This window comes from Vitis riparia, chromosome 3 (genome assembly GCF_004353265.1).
Source record: "Vitis riparia cultivar Riparia Gloire de Montpellier isolate 1030 chromosome 3, EGFV_Vit.rip_1.0, whole genome shotgun sequence".
Classification (NCBI taxonomy): domain Eukaryota; kingdom Viridiplantae; phylum Streptophyta; class Magnoliopsida; order Vitales; family Vitaceae; genus Vitis; species Vitis riparia.
Window position 1 is genome coordinate 481,746 of NC_048433.1, and position 16,574 is coordinate 498,319.

The 16,574-nt window shown below is 40.4% G+C and overlaps 2 protein-coding genes across 4 annotated transcripts; one reads left to right on the plus strand and one right to left on the minus strand.

Moving 5' to 3' along the window:
* The first annotated feature begins 1,259 nt into the window (after positions 1 to 1,259).
* Positions 1,260 to 14,885, plus strand: LOC117911284 (NADH dehydrogenase [ubiquinone] 1 beta subcomplex subunit 9). Of its 3 annotated transcripts, XM_034825588.1 has the most exons (6): positions 1,260 to 1,443; positions 1,567 to 1,611; positions 2,579 to 2,657; positions 2,923 to 2,978; positions 4,752 to 4,821; positions 12,305 to 12,579. In XM_034825588.1, the coding sequence occupies exons 1-5, from the start codon at positions 1,318 to 1,320 to the stop codon at positions 4,791 to 4,793; spliced, it is 348 nt and encodes a 115-aa protein (XP_034681479.1). In that variant the 5' UTR covers positions 1,260 to 1,317; the 3' UTR covers positions 4,794 to 4,821; positions 12,305 to 12,579. The 3 variants fall into 3 exon arrangements, with proteins under 3 accessions (XP_034681479.1, XP_034681477.1, XP_034681476.1); XM_034825586.1 differs by lacking the exons at positions 1,260 to 1,443; positions 1,567 to 1,611; positions 2,579 to 2,657; positions 2,923 to 2,978 and adding an exon at positions 14,400 to 14,885 and having other exon boundaries at positions 4,797 to 4,821; positions 12,305 to 14,306; XM_034825585.1 differs by lacking the exons at positions 1,260 to 1,443; positions 1,567 to 1,611; positions 2,579 to 2,657; positions 2,923 to 2,978 and having other exon boundaries at positions 4,797 to 4,821; positions 12,305 to 14,885.
* Positions 14,886 to 15,965: 1,080 nt separating this feature from the next.
* Positions 15,966 to 16,495, minus strand: LOC117911285 (30S ribosomal protein S31, mitochondrial). The gene has a single exon (XM_034825589.1). It carries the CDS (start codon positions 16,455 to 16,457, stop codon positions 16,191 to 16,193), a length of 267 nt encoding a protein of 88 aa, XP_034681480.1. The 5' UTR covers positions 16,458 to 16,495; the 3' UTR covers positions 15,966 to 16,190.
* Positions 16,496 to 16,574: the final 79 nt, after the last annotated feature.

Consider the following 16,574-nt stretch of genomic DNA (forward strand, 5'->3'; position numbering starts at 1 on the left):
TGTTTATGTTTGTAGCATGACCACTTGTTAAAATGTGGAGGGAAGTGGGGTAAATGGACGATGCTATGGGAAGGATTCCTCTTTGGCTAATAGGTACTATAATTGGCATTCTTGCGATCGGTTTAATAGACATTTTCTTTTATGGTTCATATTCCAGATTGGGTTCATCCTTGTAGTAATCGAATGAATTGAGTTGTCGACATGAAAGCGTAAGAACTCAATGGGACCCACCCCCTCTTTGGCCAAGTTTGTCCAATTTGAGAGGAAATGTCCCGTTGAGTTTTTAATAATCATAAGATTTTATTCGTATAAATGCTAGACAAGATAGATCTTCTTTTATGATATTTTAAAAAACTCCATTTCATTTTTTTTTTCTAATGATGTTTTTAAAAAACGAACTTAATTGATTGATTCAAAACATTTATCTTTATTTTATCTTTTTATTTTTATTTACCTTAATAATATTTTTTATTACTTCACATCTTCACTACTATTTGATTTATTTTACCTTAATTATAATTTATAAGGATAAATATGTTAATTTCATGATTTAAAATAAGTTTTAACTTTTAAGTTAATTTTAAATCAATAATTTAAATATAATTTAACTTAAAATTAATTTAAGTAATTAAATAATAAACACTAAATTTTACCAAACATCCCCTAAGTATAACACTAATATAGAAATAGTAATAGTGTTAGTGTTGTAATTCACAAACTCCATAAATATTTAAAACAATTTTCTCAAAATTAATTAATTTTTTATATAATTTTCCAATTAAGGAAAAATATAGAACTTTGCATTAGTTATCAATAAAAGCCAAAAAGCATTTTAAAATAAAATTATTTAAAGAGTTAAGAAGCCCAAAATATAAAGAAAAATATGTAGTATCGATTCACTATTATATCAAACTTTTAATCAAGTAAAAAATATACTATAAAATTTGATTTTTTTTTTAATGATATTCAAGGTCTAGGCTCTAAATATATATATATAATTAAAGATTTTTAGATGATAAAATTATAAATTTGTTAAATTTAAAATATTTTAAAATGAAGATGAATTTTATCTTAAAATTAGGATCAATAAACATGTTTTTCAATTGAGTGCTTGTATTTTTTATTATGCAAAATTTATTTAACTTTTTTTTTCAACCATTTTCATTTTCAATATTTCCATAAATATATTTGTGGAAAAGCGTTTGCAAAATTTGTCACTGAAGCGACGTCGTTTTGGTCTCGCGCACAGTCCTCATTACTGTCAAGCCCCCAATCGTCGTCCCCAGTTTTGAGAGTAGAGAGCAGAGAGAGAGAGAGATGAGTGCAACAGCATCGTATCTAGCGAGAAGAGCAGCGCAGAAAGAGAGGGTTCGGATCCTCTACAGGCGTGCCCTCAAAGACACTCTCAATTGGGCCGTTCATCGCCATCTCTTCTATCAAGATGTATTCCCCTTTTTTTTCTTCTCATTTCTCCCCCGATTTTCCGCCATTCTCATCTATTTCTCTAGGGTTTTATTTCATTTTACTTTATTTTTTATATTTTGATATTCTTCATCTCTTTTTCAGGCTTCAGACCTCCGCGAGAAGTTCGATGCCAACAAGCACGTGGAGGTTCGTTCTCTCATTCGATCCGTCAACTGTTTTTATCTTTTTTTGAAATTTTGTGAATGATATGAAATCGTCGAGGAATTGGTCTTGAGCTAACACATTATTTTTGAAAGCTAAATGGGTGATGATGTATGGTGATTCTTGGTTCTGAGTTGTTTCCGTCAAATGGGGGTTTGTTTTCCTAGATCTGTATAGGGAGTTTGAAGCCAAATGAACATAATCTACACACATTTGATCGTTTTGATTGTATTTTCTTGGTTGCGATTATCCATATCGAGAAATGTTGTTTAATCACTTAGCTGTATAGTAAGAATTCAGGGTTTCAGTATCATTCATTTTGGTGATTCATGTGTGAGTGAGATAATTTTTCGAGAAATTTAACAATGAAATTATTGAATTAAGAATTAATAAAGATGTGTTATGCCTCCATGAACATTTGGAATTTTTTGAATGTAGTTGAGGAACAATTTAAGCATTTTCTTAGTTTTCTTTCTGTTTATTTCTAGATCAAAAGTGAAAAATTGGCAGTTACTCGCATTCAAAGTGGTTAGTATTGTTAGCAAGCTGCCATGTTAACGGAAAAAATCAATGTTCACATGATTCTCCCATTATCCTCTTGCTTATTATGTGAGATTTTGCAATGTGACTCTGTAGAGCAGGCCTCGAGAATTGGATGATCCTCAAGTGTCTAATATTTATTGTATGGAGTGGTTGTTATAATCTATTTTTATCTTTGCTTATTGATACCTAGACAATTAATGGATATCAGAATATTATTTTTCAACTTTAATCAGCCAATTGTTGATGATGACCATGGTGACAACAGCAACGCGATGACAATTATGTGCAGCTCTATATCCAAATATTGGAATTCTAGGGCTTGACAGGAGCTGTTCACTGAACTATGCTTCCTGATATGGGTACTCTATCAACTTAGCATATGCTATTTCTTTTGGCTGATTTGCAGGAGGATCTTGACACAATTGATAGAATGATTGCTGATGGTGAAGCAAGATATGATAAGTGGCGGCACCCTGATCCTTATATTGGTAAGTCATAAGTGCTGTGATAGAAGCTTAAGTCCTTAGAGGTCCTTTCTGGGCTGTGATTGATCAGTGGTATTAATAGAAAATTTTTGGCACAAAACAAAGAGAATTTACCAATTATGTAGATACTTTAGACAATAAGCATGGACCAAAAGTAGTTTGAGGGAAAGATTTCCTGTTTGATGCTTATTGCTGGGACCAAATACTGTATATATTGGTTTAACTTTATCTATGCAGTTTGAAGCTCACTTGTTTTTCTATTGAACAGTTCCTTGGGCTCCTGGTGGTTCCAAGTTTACAAGAAACCCAACGCCGCCTGCTGGGGTAATATGTTGAATGGTTTATCATTTGATTAATAATTGGAATTTTTTTCCTCTTTATTTTATTTTATTTTTTGTTTTGCCTGTGCACCTATTTTTCCTGTTTCTTTGGCACTTGTTTGTTATTTGCCTGTCAAAAATTGATATATTACAAAGCATAATCTTTCATGAAAATAATTTTTCTACAAGTGTCCCTTTCTGAGTTTTCATTCTTACTACAGAGGCATGCAATTAGGCATTTCTTGGCAAATTCTAAAATCATACAGATGTTTAGTTCTACTTGATTTGTGGTTCAAACAAGAGAAATGGGAATGCTGGAAATAAACAGATATTTCCAAGCTTGGACATCCCGCTTGTCTGCCAAAAAAGAAAAAAAAATCATTTATTTCTGCTTATTAGGATGGGACTAAGTTAAAATTTCTCTTCATTCAAATAGAACAATTTTTGAAATGGTTTCACTACAGCTTACCATGCATTTTTTCTTTCCAATTTTTTTTACTGGTCTGTATCCACTAAGATCCATCATTTATTACCTATCCTTAGTGGATGGTTATGCCTTATTTAGTTGGTGAGAGATACAGAGCATAAATACAATTGTGAGTTTATGTGGTAAGATTCCAGTTTTCCATTCTTTTCCTCAGTTTTCTTGGGAAGTTTGTAGCATCTGTATAGGGCTGAATCCATGTTATTTGAAATAGATGGATGAAGCCTGAGAGGTAGGTCAAGGGTGGAGTTGTCCTATTCCTATTCTACAGATTAATAAATAAAATTTAAAGCCACATATATGTAACATCATCATGGTTCCCATTAGGGGAAGCTTCAAGAATGGAGGTTTGGTGGTTCTTCTTGAAGTTGTGACCCAGTAGAACCAGCAGAATTTTTTTTTGTGAATACTGTAAGTTGCATACAATGATGTTAACCTTGTGGTTTCAAAAGAACAAGATGAACACCCACATGCTGTCATTGACAGACATGCACATGCATGTATACAGAGACACACCTAAACACATGAATGAGTGCAAATATACACTTGTTACTCTTTAGGCCATTTAGGGTTTTAGGATCTTGACCATGATAAGCTGAAGTATAAAGAGAGTCTGCCAAATGTATAGTTACATTTGAAAGGTGCTGAGTAGAAAAGGGATGTAACCCTGGTATATAGGAAGTATACAAAGAGCAGCATCAAAGGTTAAAAAAACAAGATAACAGATGCAACAAATTCAGAATCCCTGAAGTGGCCTAAGGCCTTCCCAAGGAATCAAGAAACCCCGATAGCTGTAGCATCTTTGGCCAGTAGCTAACAAGATAATTCATTTAAAAGGTATAAAGTTTCTCACTTGTATGGAAGTGCATTTCCATTTGGTTTCTCTTCTGAAAATTATGAAGTATTTCTTTCCCAGCTTATAGGTTGCTGTGTGTTAATTTCCACCTGCGTTGCTTGTTTTCTCTTATTTGTGAACTATTAAGATTGTGTGGATATTGCATTTGCAGTCATTAGCACTTGATCATGCTTATAAACCAGGCTGCATAATCTTCGTTTTTTTTTTTTTGATAAGTAAAAGACAAAAGTATATTATATATCAAAGAAAAATGCACCCAAAGGACAACCCAAAGCATACTGGGAGTATACAAGAGATGCCTCAAGGCGCAAGCCAAGAAGGGTTACAAAAACTTACCCACCTTCATTTAGAACCCAACCAATCAAAAAAGTTGATCAATGATAAAGGGCCACCAGGCTGCATACTTTTGACTCAATTCTGGTATGTTGTTGATGCAGATTGAAATAATATATGACTATGGCCGAGAAGATAACAGCTAAAGTGGCACATTATTCCATTGCAATAAAGGTTTGTATCTTATTTAGCTGTATGGCTTATTATATACCACTGATGGCTTGGTGATCAGTTTCCCTTGGTTGTCTTCCTTTATCATCTTCTTTCTTTTTTCTGTTTTGGCTTCTCCATCATTTTTTTTAATAGGCAAAAGAGCAATAGATATGTTAAAGAGACAAAAAATGCTACACCCAGTACACAGGAAGTACACATCTGCACACCAAAGAAAAAAAACACAAAAACCCTCCTCCTTTTGGCAACCTAACCAATCGATAAAATCAATCATAGAGGGAGACTCTTGCCCTAGACCCCCTTTGGTCAATTCTAAAATGTTACATAGAAAAGAAAACTTTAGCTCTTGACCTCTCTTTCCAAATAGTCCAAAACAAACAAAGAGGAGCAACATTCCACTTCTTTCTCCTCTTCCCAGTGGATTTAGCTATGCCAACTAAGTAGTGTTGCTTGGACTCAAGACCCAAACTACTCCAAACAAGGAGAAGATCAACTGCCATAACAAATATGCCTCAAAACAATGAAGAAGGATGTGATTGCAAGATACCTCCTTGCCTTTGCATAGAAAACATTTGTTTACCAAAGTCCAACCCCTCTTCAAGTTGTCTACAGTTAGAATCCCTTTCAAATTTGTTTCCCAAACAAAAAAAATTCACTTTTATTGGAGCCTAAGAATTCCAAATAAGCCTTGCCAGGAAAGAATTTGAACTCCTCATAACCATCCCATCATAGAAAGATTTAACTGAAAACTGGCCTCCCTTAGTAGCCATCCACACCACCTTGTTGTCCACCTCCCTACTCACTGATTTACTATGCAACCACAAAAGGAGTGCTTCAACATAACTTAACTCCCAATCTTGGAAATTCCTTACAAAACGGGGGTTCCAACACCCCCTAAATTCAGCCTGTTCCCAAGCATCACATGCCCAAGCCTCCTTTGAAGTGGCTATAGCGAACAAAGAGGGGAAAAGGGTCCTCAAAAGGGCGTCCCCACACCAAATGCCCTTCCAAAATCTTACCCTTCTTCTATTGCCCAAAACATGGGAAATCTTGCTTTAGAAAGCATCCCATCCTTTCCTTATAGCCTTCCGCAATCCTACTCCATAACCCTCTCTCGCCTCCAAAGAGCACCGACCCCCTTCTTCTACTCCATACTTACCAATGATTACTTTTTTTTTTGGATAGATAAACACAGAAAATTTTATTAAAAGAAGGGAGCAAGAAGGCAACCCGAAGCATACAGGAAGTATACACGAGAAGCCCCACAACAAAAAACACAAGGAAGCATACACTCACCAACCCTCAATTAGAACCCAACCAATCCACAAAGTTAATTAAGGAGCAGGGTTCTCCATCTAAATAAGACTTAGACCAAGAGAAAAGATTACAAACGAAGGAGATTTTCAATCTTTGGATCGACAAAGCCACATTATCAAAAACTATCCTATTTCTTTCTTTCCAAATCGTCCAAAATAAACAAAGGAGAGCTGCCCGTCAAGTCTTCCCACGCTTCTTGTCCACAAAGGAAGCGGACCAACCAAGGAGAGTGTCTCTAACCGTAAGCGGAAGGACCCAATTAACCCTAAACAACGAAAACACAAGATTCCACAACACCCTCGCCTTGGGGCAATGAATAAGGATGTGGTTTATTGTCTCCTCGTCATCACAACATAAGCACCTGTTTGCTAAAATCCAGCCCTTCCTTTTGAGTTGATCTTGAGTTAGCACCTTCCTCCAAGAAGCTTCCCAAGCAAAAAAACCCACCTTAGTAGGCATGCAAGGGCTCCATATGATTCTCCATGGAAACGGGACTGCACCACCAGAATCAAGAGTATTGTAAAGGGATTTTACAGAGAAAATCCCATTCTTAGAAGCATTCCACAACACTCTATCCTCCATCCCAACATTAAGCCTCTTTCCTTGAAGGAACGAAAGGAGACTCGCCACCGCCTCCAACTCCCAGTCATTAAATGGTCTAGAAAAACAAGGATACCATCCCCCCGCATCCCCCATAGAATCCTAATAATCCTTTACCCACGCATCTTGAGAGACCGCAAAGGCAAACAAAGAAGGAAAAGCCTCACAAAGGGGAATGTTTCCACACCAAATGTCCTTCCAAAATTTCACCCTTCTACCATCCCCTACAGTGAAGGAAACGTTTTTAAATATTAGAACGCCTTCCTTTCTAATTTCCTTCCACAACCCCACCCCATAGCCTTCCCTAACCTCACGAGAGATCCACCCTCCTCCTTCTTCCCCATACTTCGTGCTAATAATAAGCTTCCAAAAAGACTCTCTTTCAGCCACAAAGCGCCAGCTCCATTTACACAACAGGGCCCTATTGAGGATAGAAAATTTCTAATCCCCAAGCCACCCTTCATTTTATGAGAGCGAACCACATCCCACTTTACAAGATGAGGCCTCTTCTCCAACGCACCCCCACCCCAAAGGAAATCCCTTTGGATTTTCTCAAGCCTCAATCTTACAACTCTTCGAATACGCATCAAAGACATAAGATAGATCGGCATGCTAGCCAAAGTGCTCCGAATGAGAGTGATTCTCCCCCCCTTAGAAATGAACTGCCTCTTCCACAAAGCGAGTCACTTCCTCATCCTTTCTTCCACACCATCCCACACAACCACCGATTTGTGAGGAGCACCTAAAGGCAGCCCCAAATAAGTGGAGGGAAGGGAAGGGAACCCACTTTGCAACCCAATTTAGAAGCCAAGACCTCAGCATTCTCAACTCTTCCCACCGGCAGAATTTCGCTCTTGTTCAAATTGATGTTCAGACCAGAAATGGCTTCAAACCACATTAAAAGCCATCTTAGAACAACCATTTGGTCTTGGGAATCCTCACAAAAGACCAACGTATCATCTGCGAACAACAGGTGAGATACTTGAATCCCATTTCCACCCCTACCCCTTAACCTGCAACCGGTCAGGAAGCCCCCCCTAACCGCTTTGTTAATGAGGCAGCTTAAGGCCTCCATTCCTAAGACAAACAAGTAGGGGGAAATGGGGTCTCCTTGCCTTAACCCTCGAGTGCTCTGGAAGAAACCCGCAGGCGAACCGTTAATCAGAACTGAGAAGGAAGCAGTGGAGATGCACCACCTGATCCAACCAGCCCACTTCTCCCCAAAACCCATTTTTTGCATCACTGACATCAGAAAATCCCAGTTAATATGGTCGTAAGCCTTCTCTAGGTCCAGTTTGCATAACACACCAGCTTCATCCCCTTTCAGCAGCGAGTCTATGGCCTCGTTAGCAATTAACGCTGCTTCAAGGATTTGCCTTCCTTCAACAAAGGCATTTTGGGTAGGAGACACCACCTTACTCACTACTTTCTTCAGCCTATTGGCTAGGACCTTGGCGAGAATCTTGTACAGACCACCCACCAAGCCGATGGGTCTATAGTCACGTAAATCCTCAGCCCCGCCTTTCTTAGGGACTAAAACCAGGAACGTGGAGTTAAGACTTCTAACGAATTTCCCGCTCAAAAAAATCCTTAAAGAAGCCCATTATTTCGTCTTTGACAAAATCCCAACAAAACTGCCAGAAATCAATGGGAAATCCATTCGGTCCAGGAGCCTTGTCCCCATTAAGCTCCGATAGGGCCAAATACACCTTTTCCAAGGAAAACATCTCCTCCAGCCTGGCAACCTCCTCTCTCCCAATTCTATCAAACTCCATGCTGCTCATACTCGGGTGCCAGCCACCAGGATCCGATAACAGGTCCTGATAGGCCCAAACCACTCCCCTTTGAATTTCTTGATCTTCTGAAAGCCAGTTACCATTGACTTTAATCTTTTTCAAACAATTCCTTCTACTGTTGGAGTTTGCCATCTTATGAAAGAAACTCGTGTTCTTATCTCCTTCCTTCAACCATGTTTGTCTTGATTTCTGCCTCCACGAGATTTCCTCCATAATTGCCCACTTTTTAAACTCCTCCTTGGCCTCCTTTCTAGCCTCTAACTTCTGCTCGTTTAACACTCTCTGCCTCTCCTGATCATCCCAAAAAGAAACTTTGCCCAAAGCCATCCTCAAGTTCACCCCCACTTTACCAAATACTTCCTTATTCCAATTCTTCAGCTTAACTTTTAAGGCCTTTAGTTTTTCTGAGAGGACAAAGCTATAAGATCCACTGTAATTAAAACCTTGCCACCAGCCCTTCAGAAGCTCCTTAAATCCCTCCTCCTTCAACCACATATTCTCAAAACGAAAAGGAATAGGACCTCTCCTAACTCCACCCCCATCTAACAGGATTGGGGAATGGTCAGACACAGGCCTTGGGAGTGTGCATTGAGACACTCCACTAAAATGGTTTTCCCAGTCCTCCGAAATCAGGAAACGATCCAGTCTTGACCTGGATTGGCCATTCAGCCCCCCACTCCACGTATAAGGACCCCTATGAAGAGGCAAATCACTTAAAGCCAGCTCGTCTAGCACCTCCGAGAACCTTCTCATAGCACCAAACAATCTTCCTTTTCTACCACGTTCACTGGGAAATCTAATAACATTGAAGTCCCCACCGATGCACCAGGGATCAGACCACAGACCTCGAATTGCACCTAACTCTTCCCAAAAAGGTTCTCTATACCTTTTCAAAGTAGGGCCGTAGACCCCCGTAAAGAACCACATAAACCCATCCTCACAGTTCTTGAATCGACACGAGATTGAGAAGATTCCCACTTCCAGGCCTACTAACTCCAACACTCTCTTATCCCAAAAAACCACCACCCCTCCAGCTGCCCCTCTTGCATTCACAGCTCCCCAACATAAGAATCTTCCCACGCCAAGACTGTGAATAACCCCTTGGGACATTTCTTGAATTTTGGTCTCCTGCAAGCACACCACATCCTCTTTTTGCAATCTGATTAGGGCCTTGATTACCTTCCTTTTATTTCTATCATTAGCCCCTCTGGCATTCCAAGATAGAATCTTTAGCTTCATCTAACTGTCGAGATTTTAACCCCACCTTCTCTGACTACAAAATTCTCCTTTCTCGCCCCATTATAATTGATAGACCACTCAAGTTTTTTCAACTCTCGATCAAACTTAGTGGTCCTTGACGTGCCCTTCTTCAAATTTTGCTCTCTTCTTCTCTTAGTCCTTAGGAGCAAATTCAGGATTTCGCCTTCAAAACCTTCCGTGGAGAATCCCAAGAATTTGCTAAACCTCGCTAGGCAACTGTCGTCCCACCGGCAACCATCCAGATCTTGAAGCAACCCCTCAAACTCCCCACCCGGACCTTCTCCAGCCACTGGCTTCTCTCCCTTAGAGGCTAGTACCCCATTGCTACCGTAAGCCAGAATGATACTCAACGGAGTCTGCTCCTCTTTGTTGACCTCAGAAACCGAAACACCGAAGGACCCCTCATTCAACGTCACCCGTTCAAAAGAAGGAGAAGGAGAAGAGAGATCCCGACCCCCCAAAGGAATAAAATAGAGATCGACATACCTGGAAGCCTCTTCGCAAAGTGCTTCGTCAGTCAAGAGCCCCCGATCTATCATCTGTGAGGAGTATCGCATCATCGAGTCTCGCGGCAACCCGACGAGGGGATCGGCTTCTCCTCTTGCGTCTTGACTTGCACCCCTGGATTTGGAAGGCGACTGCAAAATCCGAGCCCTAGGAAGCGAGATTTGGGTCTCGTTTCCATAAAAGGCCCCATCTTCCATTGCGACAGCTTGAACAGGCCCACAGGCCTCACCCGACACCCCCTCTCTTAAGGAGCTCTTTAGGGGACTGGGCCTTGGATCCCGGCCCAAAACCACCCGGTTTACAAGACTAAAGTCTTGGGCCTCCCCACAGCTTAAAGCTGAAGGACCACAGCTAGGCCCACTGCATGGGCCTGCCAGCCCACTACCACAATTGACCAGATTGATGGGAGAGGAGGACTCCCTACCCCCTCCCACTAGGTCGGCTGGACCACCAGCCCATCTCCTCTCAACACTCCCTCCTGCAGAGGCCTCATCAGAAGGTATGGGTGGTTTTCCTCCATTACGCACCACGTCTTGTACCTCCGCCTGCAACCACAACTGCTCCACCCCCTTCCTTTGACTCCCACAGCAAGCCACCCGATGAGACCCAACAACTTCTTCGCCTACCCTTAGCCCGCCCTTCCCAGAAGAGCTTCCCGTCGGTACCACCTGCGAGAACCAAGGTGCAGATTCCCACCACAGATGGAGGGAAAAGCACCCCGTCCCCAGAACTATATGAGCAGAGTTAGGGACCTCCCAATCCGCACGCTTTACCAAAATCCTCACCCATTGCATCTCAGACATGGATTTGGTTCCTTCATCCACTGCTATAAATCCTCCGCACCCATCTCCAATTCTTTTAAACACCTCAAGACTCCAGAAATGGAGTGGGAGCCCGACCACCCTTACCCATGTCTCTACAGCAATGGAGTTCTTGCAAGAACACCCCACCTCTGGGTTCCATTTGTCTAAGATAAGACAATTTTCCTTAATGCTGCTTTTGCCTCTGGCCAAAACATGCTCAGCCTCTTGAGCTAGCTCGAAATCGAACATCATAATACCCCTGCCTAACACGGAAATCGACAACTTCCCCTTAACCTCCCAGTTTTGACGGGTCCAGAACCTAACGTAATCCAAATCAGGTAATGGAGCTGAGATAGAACCCCACCTCCCTATTAGACAATGTTTCAGTTGCTCTAATCTTCCACACACCTCTTTTTCTCCTACCTCTAACCACACTGACTCACCCGCCCTTCTCGGGGTCGATTTAACAGCTTCTGCAAAAGACTTCATTTCCACCCCCTTTTCCTTCCACTGAACCTTCAGGACTCCCTTCGGCTTCAACGGAGCCTCTGGCACATTGGTGAACTTTAATCCTTCTGACGGTGTCACTCCAAGACCTCTCAACCTCACGGCCAAAGAGTTCCATCCACTGGCCTGACCCTTCCCTTCAGGGAAGATAATGCTATATCTTTTTGCTTCCATATCTCGAACAGAGCATAGGATGAACCTCCCTGCCTTGTTCAGCCGTCGCTCCATTCTAAACTTTTTGTTTCCCTCCAACCATTCAATAACCCATCTTTGATCATCCACCTCTCTACAACAGGTTTCAACGCCTTCCAAAAGACAACGAAGGCTAGCCTCCCCAAATCTAATCCAAGAAGCAAAACCCCTACTTCTCTCCCATATACATCCTTTCAACTTTCCACCCGAATCCTCAACCACAATCTCAAACAATTTGGACTCCACCACAAATCGACGTCTTCCTCCCCTAAGGCTCATCTCTTTAAGAGAGTTTGCCACAATCCAAGAAGCAAAAACATACCAATGATTACTTTATTCCACAAGGGCTCCCCTTCTGACATGAACCTCCAACTCCATTTGCCTAATAAAGCCTTGTTCAAAATAGAAAGATTCCAAATGCCTAACACAGGATTCACATACACGAACATTTCCTTATTACTTGGTTTCTCTTTTGTATATTCTAATATTTTGTTACTGATGCAGATCGGGGACGATCTATGGCTATCCATGATTATGGTCTAGAAATGGTCGTGAAGAAAAGAATTGTCTTGTTTGTATTGTCCAAGTGAAGGTGAATGGTACCTTTGAACATTCTGAGAAGGCTCTGTTAATTGCAGTGTATTTGGTATACTGTTGAGATGGATAATTTGACTAAAATGAACTGCTTGCATGACATGAATAGTAGGTTTTATCATGAACCCTTTAATTTGCTACATTTGCATTTTCCAAATAAATCTTGGAAATCTCCTTTGCATATACTCCATGGGGCTCATGGGCTTTAGCTGTTGCATTCTTTAATCAAAATCTGCAGAAACAGAACCATATTTTGTAGTCCTGCTGTAATTCCCTCTCTTGTATAACGGTATGCTTGCGCCAGTGGATTTAGAGAGGGTGATGATTGCCATTGCAGGGGCTTGCTAAGTGTGGTTGGTTTTGATTTTTCTGAGAACGCACAGATCCAAGCCCAACAACTGGCTTTTTTAGTCTAGTCTTCTCTGCATTATCAACACCTGGTTTAGATAAAAACAAGGAAAAGTTTTGAAATTTGTATCTAGACTATAATCAGGGCATACAACTCTTTTGTATTAGGGTGTTACATTGTTGCCCTGTAAATTTAGGTGATGGATCACTTAAATGATGGTAAAATTGAATACTGTGAAAAACTCGTCTACCCTCAAGGGATGCTAATTGGTTTTAGGTAAGAGCTAAGGGTCATGGTTTTTAATTGATTTTCTAATAAGATGAAGATGACGAAAACTTATACCAAGAGTTTGTCTGATCTTAAAATCAGGCTTCAAATTGGGACCGACTGGACAATAAGAATTATGGAAATTTCTTTATAGCGAAAGCCAGCTGGGATTAAACAAAGCTTGCAAGGGTGCCTCACATACAATATCAGATTTAATGAATTGGAGCATTTCCATTAAAATTTAATAATGATTCCATTGCTTCCAAGCATGAGTTTTTCCTGGCATGTGAAGGCGCTATTAGTTCAACATTGAACATGGAAGGTCATGGAAGGTAAGATTACACAATATGAGAAAATGACACCCGTCATCATTGCTGATGGTTATATTATCACTAAAATTGGCCCCTCATTTTAGTTGAGAGTTCAAGGACTAAAATGAAGCATTTTTAGTTTCAGATTGGTAAGATGATTCCGATTATTATATGGAAAACATGCATTTCTGTTGATATAAACAGTGAGAAGGCAGAAAAATCATATCTATAAAGTTGTTGGATCACACTTTGAGGGGTAGAAGTGAACGTGCACGCATTACAGGATGTTATAATGAAAAGGTCATACTCTGTGTGTGTGTGAGAGAGAGAGAACCGAATGCAAAAATTATATGATCTCAAATTTCTAATATAAAACTCAAGCGAATGGATCAGTCCAAAAGTTCTAAGACGTGGCCAAGGTGGATTGGTTTTATATCAAGAAGTGGGGAAACTTTTCCTCGGTTCTTTCTTCTCTAAATGCATTGAGAGTCTACCGGGGTTGAGTCCATGCCATCATGCTTCTCCATTAGTATTGTAGTTGGTGTGGAAAGAGATAGATTAGGACACTGCAATTGAGAAATTGGCCACAAACTTTTCACCACAACTGACTTTAAATCCCACAAGGGGCTCCGCATAATTAATTGTTTTGAACCCGAAAAACGGTCCTGTTTTTCTAACAGTCTGGTTAAGATGGAAGATGAAGCAGGATGGGCGAAGAAGATGATTCAAAAGGATATGCTGCGAATTGCTGCATCTGTGATCCCAATATTCCTGCTTTTGTGGACAATTCAAGCTGGGATTAAGCTTGCAACTGATCCTGGGAACGAAGCCAAATACAACCAGTTTGCCTTATTGATTGGGGTTGTCACTATTACCTTTGGTACAGTGTACTTCATCATTGGGCTTGGCATAGTTGCAGACTTGGTACTGGGTTGGTCAGGTCGGTTGCGGGGGATGGAGGACAAGAAAACTGCAGTTCATCAAGGTAGCAATACAAACAGTCTTGATGAGATTTTACAGTTCTATTACGTTGTTTTACTTTTTCCCAAAAATCTTACTCCCACTACTGGTGAAGCAGCAAGGGAGACAAAGACAACCCAGAAAGATACTGGCCGCCTTGCTGCAACTGTGATCACAATGTTCATGCTCTTATGGGCAATTTTCACTGGGTTTAGGCTTGTAACTGAACCTACAAGAAGAGATGGAAGATACAGTGGCTTGGCTTTCTCAATTGGGGTTGTTGCTATTGTCTTTGGTTTCGTCTATTTTATCATTGGGCTCGCCATATTAGCAGACTTGGTCCTAAATATTTCAGATGAGTTGCAGAAGAATGCGAGGAAGGAATCCAACATTCATATAGATTGCAGCATTGATGTCTAACTCTCAAAAATAGCTTCATATTTCCAATGTTAAAGAGGAATATATAGGCCCCTTTTGCTCATAGTTTTTCTGTAAACTATACAACATTCATCCAGAAAGATATATGTAACTATGACGGAAGAGTCTAAATCATTCTTTCCTAAAGCACTATAACTACGAAATAAATCATCTATGCTTTCATCCATGTCAAAATCTTCATTTCAGCATTCAATTACCCACTTAACATGCTAGTGAAAATACAACTTGGTCTAATGAGATCAATGGAAGGGTTTCTGATCTTTCTAGTTCCTTAGTTGGGTGGTGGCAGGGGCAAGGAGATATGTTCTAATTAACTGGTTTTCTCAGTATTTCTTCCTATTCCAGAATCACCCATTCAAACAAAATACTAAATTTAAATCTCCTAATACTATTTTTTCAATATCCCTTTCCTTTCCAGCATCAGTAAAACAAGGCATAATAGAGTACACATCATGTATCCACATAGAACCAAGTGGGCAAGCATAAAAGAGAAAGATAACAAGAAACAACCTCTCTCCTTAGTGAGTAATCAACTAACCTACAAAGATTAAGTAGCAATCTCTCTCCTTACTAAGTAATCAACCAATCTCTCCTTACTAAGTAATCAACCAACCTACAAAGATTATCATGTTCGCAGGAGGATCATCAATATAAATTTTACCCCAACCCAAAAAAATTAACAGAAACGATGATTTGATTGCTTGAAGCAGACAGTTTGGCATATCAATGATTTCTGTTCCTTGCCTTCCATAAAGTCCAAAACAAACACAAGGGAGTGGGCCTTTAAGCTTTGCTCTGCTTCTTTCCCGTAAAAGAGCCATGCCACTCCACTGAGAGAAAAACCAGCTGCCCAGGATTCTTAATGTGGAATAGTGACTGAGCAAGTGATCAACTGATCCTTCCTCCTTTTTACACATATAACATCTATTAGGAATACCCTATCCCCTGAGCCAAGGAAGTGTAGAAACAAAACTATCCCCTGAGCCAAGTTAGTGTAAAAAACAAAACGCTCAGTTTAAATCTCCTAATTTCTTGTTTTTTCAATATCCCTCCCTCTCCAGAATCATTAATTCAAACAAGATGGTGAATAGAAATATCCCAATCCTCTTGGGTTTTTCAACACTCATTTCTCCCCAAAGCCATCAATTCAAGCAAAATGCTTAATTTCAATTTCCTAGTTTTAGGGTTTTAGGGTTTTTGTCCTAGGAACTAAAAGGGCCTTTTTCTTTTAAGTTTTCCTGATTCATTAGAAGAAGTCTTGCTATCTCCAGTCTCCATTTTATAGATAAAAAACTCTACTTTACAGAATCCATCACATATCCAATGCATTCAATCCGTAAAGCACTCAAATTGAATGTATAACAGAGAAATGATGCTTCAAGATCAATGAGAAATGTACATGACAGAAATGGAGAAACCCTAGCTGAACGACGAAGTAGAGGGAAAAAAGAAGAGGAAGAATAAAAAAAAATCAGATGAGCTTAAAAGGGAGAGGCCAAGGAGTGGATCTGGGGACCTCAACCTTGTCCTTGATGCGCTCAATCTTCTTCTCTTTCTTGGGCCTCGCGTTCCCGTACGACCCCTTGAACCTCTTCCCCTTCTTCGTCTTCTTGTCCCCTCTTCCGCACAGAATCGGCACCCCCATTGCTGTTGATGATGAAGACGGCACTGTTGATCTCTCCGTCATTGTCGTCATCATCCTCCTCGCCGCTGCGCCGCACCACTGCATCATCGCCATTTCTCTTCTTCTCCTTCACTGTTGTCGAACCACACAGGCGAAAGCTTTTGTGTATGGACCTCCAGAAATGGGCCGGGCCGGTCCGGCCTTGGGCTAGTCTTTCTATGGCTCTCCTAT

Bases quoted from the DNA above. Each gene is read 5' to 3' on its own strand.
- LOC117911284 (XM_034825585.1), top strand. From the start codon at position 14,012: ATGGAAGATGAAGCAGGATGGGCGAAGAAGATGATTCAAAAGGATATG.
- LOC117911285 (XM_034825589.1), bottom strand. From the start codon at position 16,457: ATGGCGATGATGCAGTGGTGCGGCGCAGCGGCGAGGAGGATGATGACG.